Source organism: Morone saxatilis, unplaced genomic scaffold (genome assembly GCF_004916995.1).
Source record: "Morone saxatilis isolate NCDOM2014 unplaced genomic scaffold, NCSU_SB_2.0 Contig10, whole genome shotgun sequence".
NCBI classification, from domain to species: Eukaryota; Metazoa; Chordata; class Actinopteri; family Moronidae; genus Morone; species Morone saxatilis.
This window is the reverse complement of record NW_023339652.1, coordinates 17,301,133-17,308,202: the sequence shown is the minus strand read 5'-3', so window position 1 is coordinate 17,308,202 and position 7,070 is coordinate 17,301,133. Positions and strand designations below refer to the sequence as shown.

General features: G+C 41.7%; 1 protein-coding gene across 1 annotated transcript in view; it reads right to left on the bottom strand.

Moving 5' to 3' along the window:
• Positions 1-7,070, bottom strand: part of mkln1 (muskelin 1, intracellular mediator containing kelch motifs) — a gene marked incomplete at its 3' end in the record, with an annotated part of 22,815 nt that overhangs the window by 7,690 nt on the left and 8,055 nt on the right. The window contains 5 exon segments of the mRNA XM_035679250.1: positions 278-425; positions 3,989-4,118; positions 4,227-4,448; positions 4,672-4,884; positions 5,145-5,257. Coding sequence (XP_035535143.1) covers positions 278-425; positions 3,989-4,118; positions 4,227-4,448; positions 4,672-4,884; positions 5,145-5,257 — 826 coding nt within the window.

Below are 7,070 nucleotides of genomic sequence, written 5' to 3'. Positions count from 1 at the left end.
CACACACACACATAGACACAGACAGTGGGAACATGCAGTTCCCCAGTGGAGGGCTGAGAGGTCAGGAAATGCTTTGACATTTGTGTAAAAATGTTGGAGAGTGAGTGTGTTGTTTGCATGCATGCTCTCTTGTTATCTGTTGTGGTGACAATCTTGGCTACAAAGAGCTGTTGTGTGAGAAAGTATTTCCTGCGACTGTGTACACTCTCTCCTCGTTGCTGCTGTGACGATCACAGAAACTGTGATGTGTGTTTATCTCTCGCTCTCTATCTCATACCAGTTGTTGCGGGCGATGTCGTAGATCCAGAAGGAGTTGCGGACGTTCTCCTCGCGTTTGTCCTTGTCCTTGCTGAGGCCCGACAGGACGTGGATCTCGTTGAGCTCGGGGTCAATGGTGGCTCTCTGGGTGAAGCCCGTCATTGGCACTGCGGAGGCAAAAACGGTGGCGATAAATCAACAGGGAAGGTCAAGTCAAGAAATAAAAACGCTTAGTCCTCCAGCAGATCTGATTCAGCTCAGATAAAAATGTGACAATGTTTACAGGTGATCCAGGTCAGTGCTTATTGCTGGCATGGAGGAAAAAGAATCCATTAATAATGAAACTTCCTTCACCCTGAAATGGAAGTTAAAAAGAGTTAAAGAAAAAGTACTTGATAACACAGCAACACGCCGCCATGGCAACAAGGCCCGGCAGGGACAGAGACGAGAGTGAACAGCATGCAAATTAAGATGGGTGTGATGGAGAAACGCCGACACACTGTTGTTCTCCTGTTATTACAGCAGGCCTGAGAAGTGCGGTGGGTGGAGCAAGGCAGCAAAAATTACACGCATGTGGGTTCAATTCCCTGTGCAAGTCAACAATTAGAGCTCTCCTGGAACTAAAAGCCTCCATTAAATGACAGATCTCTCTGTCTATAATGTATAACCTGACAGGCGACACATCTGGGCTCAACCATAGCTCTGTTTATTAGAAACCTAATTAAGCTTAATGCTGTACCAACAGTTCAGCACAGCACTAACATGTTAAAGACATCTTATTTTCAGCTACTCGTGTTGCATGGATATATGCATGGACTGTGCACACAGAGCACAACAAGCATGAAAATAATGATAAGCTGCAGGCAGTTCGGCACTCAACTGACTCAGCATCAGAGCTGAATCTTTTGAATTTCCCCTACGGTGGGATCAATAAAGAAACATCTTATCTTATCTCTGCTGCTTTCAATTCAGGAAAAAGGGGAATCATTTAAATGTGTTGATTAAAAAAAACCCCACTATAACTATCTGGCAGCATTTAGATTTTTAATTTAAATGAACAAATTTGAGATTATTTGTTAAAATCAATTATTATTATTGTTATTTTTTTCACATATTGACATACTGGATTAAGGTTGGGTGATGTGGATATAGAAAAAAAAAACTATATATATATATCCATATATACCACTATATATGGATATTGTTTTCCTTTCTTAAAGCTCTCATATTGTTACATATGAGAGCTTTTTTCCACACTAAAATATCTATCAACACTAGACCTGTGTTCTATATGTTGTTGTATACTTATTTAAAGCTGAAATGTAAAGACTGTCCCTAAATGGAGACTGAACTCTTTGTTGGCAGAGCTCTGACCATCTTTATACTCTTTCCAATGCAGGGAGAAAAACACACAACTGAGCAAAGCACTGCCAAGTCAGGCCTGATAGTTTATATCATCTTTTTTCAGAACGTTCTCAGAAGGAGAAAAACAGAACAGGATGGCCATTTATCCAGCAAGCTACATAGAATCAGACAGACAGCCGCTGTGACTCATCATTCTAATACTAAAACTATTTTTAATGTAGAGGTATTTCATTTCAAATACACTGTGCTGCCACTGAGGGGCAACACTGACAACATTTAATTAATTACTGTGGTATCATCTGAATTAACTTAATTTGACTAAAACCCCCAGCTGAGATCAGGCAGACAGACAGCTGGGCGACAGACGTTCTCCCAAACAGAGTTGGGGGTTAAAGGTCAGCACATGAAGACCAACAGCATGAGATGCTGAGCCTGCCCTGAGCCCCGGCACACATCCACATGTGACGCTGACTGTGAGGTAGAGAGAACTGTTTGGGCTTGCTGCTTCCTTCCTGCCAAAATACATTCTGTTCTTTCTTGCTCCACTTCACGCGCACACCTTCTCTCTCCCATATTATCACTGCGCCCAGATTCTCCTTCCCTGCCAGGCTCCGGCAGCACAGAGGTGAGCGGTCGGCAGACGGAGGTCTATTTATACTGTGTTTGAGGTGGAGCTGTGAGTGCAGAGATCTCAGTCAATCTGTGTGATGGGGGGGGTAGGAAGTGTCTTACTGCTGCCGGAGCTTTTTAAGCGGAGAAATTGTCACATCTCCTCTGACAGTGGCAGAGAAGCGCACAAACACACACAGCTCATTAGACCCTGAATGCAGCAGCAGAGATGTCTGCCACGATCACAGGTTGTTGTCTGATGGAGTCACAGGTTAAAGCTAAACAATACTCATGAGGCTACAGGGCTGCTACGCCAAAAACACTCAAACGCAGGAGTCACGTGGTGGCAGTGCCTGACACACAATGAGTGGAACTGTGAGACTAAAAAAGGGGTGTGTTGGGTAAAAACAATAAGCTAGAACAGCAAAGTAATAAAGGACTGAATTATAACATACACACATAATGAGAATCAAGTATGCCTGGACTAAACTTTAAATTGCTGATTAAATCAAATGTTTACTGTTTTATCTTGCATTTAAATGTGGAAGGCAGTTAATATTCAAAGGATCACAGCAATCCCTCATTTCTGTTCAGCCAGCGTCTTGCTGTGGCTACAGAATACTAAAACATTTTTCTGTTTACATAATCCTGATTCAATAATGTGCAGAATAGGCTCACATTCTGTAGTCTGCCATGAGAGCAATAGGAGAACATGAAAAAATGACTCTGTGAAACTTATTTTGACAGATTCTAGGCAGCAGAAGACTCTCTGATTGCATCTGTGCAGTATTAGAGTAGAACATGCATTTTGCTACTTTGGCAGTTGCTTTCATTGTACGACACTGTTACCAAAGCAAAGCACTCAACTCCTATTAAGAAGTATTTCAAATCTCTGCCTGCCTTTGGTTTAAATCTAATCAAGCATGATGGTTACAGCAATGCAATACAATTAATAGAGACGCACTGATAGGGAATTTCAGGGCAGTTAGTGATAACTGATGATTATCTGTTTGTTGTGGCTGATACTGTTAATGATAACAGAAGATATTAAAAGGTGCTGTAAGTGAAACCAGCATTCTGGCTAACTTTCTCTGCATTCTTACAGTTACAGGACCCTCCCTCCTCCCTACATGACCACACTGAATTTCTGCATCCTGCCCTTGAGGACCGCCTCTTTCAGCCCTTTTCAGGGAAACGGCTTCGTTATGGATTGCACCTAAAACCTAGTTAACTGTTTGGAAAAAAAAAAAAAAAAGAACAATACCTGGAATAAAACCTGCAACTTGACTTGAATTCTAAGAGAAGTGGGAAGATCTGAATTCCTGTAATCAGGCTAACAATACTTAACCAAAGAAAGAACTGCTTCAGCAGGGAAGAAAGGAAGTCATTTAATTGTTTGCTGATGGTTGGAAGTTACAGTTTAGCTAGCTGTTGTCTTCTTAAAGGCCTGCCGCCGTCTGTTTTCCTACACTCTAGGAAATGCACACAAGGAAACCAAACAGAAGGCTTCTGATCACTTTACTCACTGTGTTATCTCAGAGTTAAAATTTGACTTGACTATGAACTTCCTTGTGTGTCACAACCCCCCACTGGGGATTTCTTTTTAATTAAAAGAACAATATCAGATTGACAGACCAACCATAGCGGTTTTATAACCAATAAAAGATTAATATGGAAAGGTTATCTCGTCCAATATTAATATATATATATATAAATTGTGTGCTGTAGGCACTGTGTGATGGAGGATAAATCTTACCCATGCCTGAGTCCTTCTTGGTGCCATCGGATATGATCTCTACATGATCTCCGTCCACATCGTAGCTGAAGAAATCATTGAGGTACGTCTTTGACCTCTGACCTCCAAACACGTACAGACAGCGGTTTCTCTGTTACAGAAAATACAGAAATAATTAACATCCAACTTTGCAGTATCTTCAGTATCTAATCAGGAATAAATCCAAAAATGTGTTTTCAGACAGGCAGGCCGGACTCACAGTGTGGAAGAGCATGCAGTGTCCGATGCGGGACTGGACATCCTCTGGCCCGGCGTTACACGAGTCTTCCCGCAAGAGGCTCCATGTCCCGGCCTGGCAGTGGTAGGCGTACAGGCCACTGAACTGAGGCTCTGACGTCCTGCTGTCCTCCACGCTGCCGTTACACGTCAGGATGCGGCCACCAAACGTGTAGATCATGTGCTTCTCCGAGTCCATGCACATCTGCAGGAAGAGACGAGGGAAACAGGACGTGAGAGTTCAGAAAGTGGGTTATGGGAGATAATAAAGGGAAGCAGGATGAGTTTCCGATTTCCATGATATGTGTGGAAGGATTAGAGAGATGTCTCACTTAGAGTGGCCAAATTTCAGCTTCATTCATTTTCAAAAAGTCTGTCCTGCCTCTATCTAAGTAAAGGAGGTACAAGTGGACATGGATTCCAGCTACCTGGTGGTCAAACACCAACTTTGGCCCCCCGTCAGCTGACGTGTCCTCGCTGAGTAGCGTCCAGGTGTTGGCGTCGATGTCGTAGCGGTAGAAGTCGCTCTTCAGAGACTTGCTGTTCCTGACGCTGGAGTCCAGGTACCGGCCCAGCGTGTAGATCTGACGCCGCTGGGAGTCGATGCACATCTTGTGGCACGAACGAGCGCTCGGACCGCTCTGAGACCAAAAGCAATTATACACAAAAGCTGCTCAGGCACTGATCAAGACAATACATTTTTACTAACAAGCAAACTTTACCTCAACAAAAACAATAAATTCTGTCTTAATGAAATAATAGCTGACTAAAGATTAAAGATTTTCTGGTTAACACCTAACTTGCCATCTGGTTCTGTAAATAGAACCATACAAAGGTGGAACATATTAGCTATGTGTTGGTGTATCTGTGTTTGGACAACGTGTGTTCTGATCCCGCTCACCTCTTTCTCTGTGTCTCTGGAGATGCAGGCCCACTGGTTCTCCTGAACACTGTAAGCCCAGAAGTCAGCCAGGTCCTGTGTGCCGTCCCAGCCCCCGAACAGGTACACAGTCTCTGCAGGACATAAACGTCGCTTAGCAAGTGGACAAACTGCAGTTGCACAATATTTAATATCTTTTGGTAATTTGCTTTAGAAAGCACTGCCATCTGCCAGCTAAACTTAAGCACTATACCTTCCATCGACTCAGTAGTAGCAGTTACTGTGAATAATCTGATTAAAGTTACACTTTAATAAAGCATTTCAACTTCTGCAAGGTGAGGGGATTGACATCGAGTCTGTTTTTGTAGACACAGAGAGGAATTTGCTGATATCTAAATGAACGGGTCTAACACACACTCAAACCGTCTCAGTACATCTCACACTCACACACACACACACACACACACGAGTGTAAGATATTTGGGGAATGCTGGTCAGATACAATTACTTTTTTCAAAATTGCTAGTACTCAATGACCATATTACAACTACAAGGATGATAACTAACAGTGACAAGTGCTGATTGTTCTGAAGGGAGGTGTAGTTGTTTGAACTTCTGAAAGCCTATACTAATATTAATAAAGCAATCTCTTTGGGTCTTTTTCCTCACCAAAAGTGGCTCTGCCCGATTCACCTGCTCACAAGGGTATCAATTCAGAAACTGTTACAACGTTTTACTAGTGGGCGGGAGTATTTGATACACAAAAAAGAAAGTTATACACAACATTAACTAACAGATGGGACAGTGACCGGCTTTATATATCCCCAATCCTGTGAATGGGCTCTAGGAATTAATTTTTTTGGACATTTACTTTGAATCCAACTTTCTTTCCTGTTAGCATTTTAAATTAATATTCTAAAAACTCACTTGAGAACTACTTAGTAACAAGGTTGCAAAAGAGGACGTGCTGTAACAAGAACACAACAAACAATGTATTGTGATATACTACCTCTTTATAACGCACTGGTGTTGTGTGTCTAATTTAAAGGCTTGCTAGTCTCTGCGGTGAAAACATCATTGTTTGGGTCAAACACAGGCCACTGCAGATCAGGCAGATGGGAGTTGTGGGAAGTTGTGATTGTATCAGAGACTTGTGTAGGAGGAAATAAGTTGTATTACTGCTACAATTTCAAAACAAGAGGACGGGCCAGAAAATTAGTTGTGAAAGCCAAAAACCACTAAATGAGTCACTGGTAATGATCAACAATAGCTTTGTTTTGGGCTGAGTGAAAAATGTATTTCTTACACTTTTAATCAGTTTGAAATTAAAGTTTTTGTATGGCTGTGAGTGTGTGCTGTAGTTTTTGAAAATGCTCTTCTTATTGTTAAGGATACTGTGACCACATGAGGGTACTGGGTCTGGAAGGTAGAGGTAAACCTACAGCAGTATGAAATGACCACTGGATTTAAAAGACTGCTATTGTATGGTCAGGACTGGGATGAGACAGGAAACACTCTGGGAGTAGTCAGGAATTTATCATCTGAGTGTCTTGGAAGCAGCATTTCAGCATGAGATCATGATGTAAGATTATTAGTTAAATATATGTAAATTAAGATCAAAATGGGATCAGGAGAAAACAGTAAGGTTGGTATTGTTTGGGTTTTCCCCGATACAGGTGTTAAAACAGTACATTGCCTAAAGAAGCCCAAAATGATACTCAACGACATTAAAGAACGGCTGTTTTTATCGCTAAGGCAAATTTGAACTTAAAATTTAACATATTAGCTTTTAGCAGTTTAAATACAAAACACAAATTCACATAAATAAAACCTCAACCACAGTACTAATTACAGAAAAATATAATTTTGAGTTAGTATTCTGCAAAACTTTAGAATGTTACCAATCAACCTGAAGTGTGTGGAAACTTTGTCTTACTGAGACCTGGT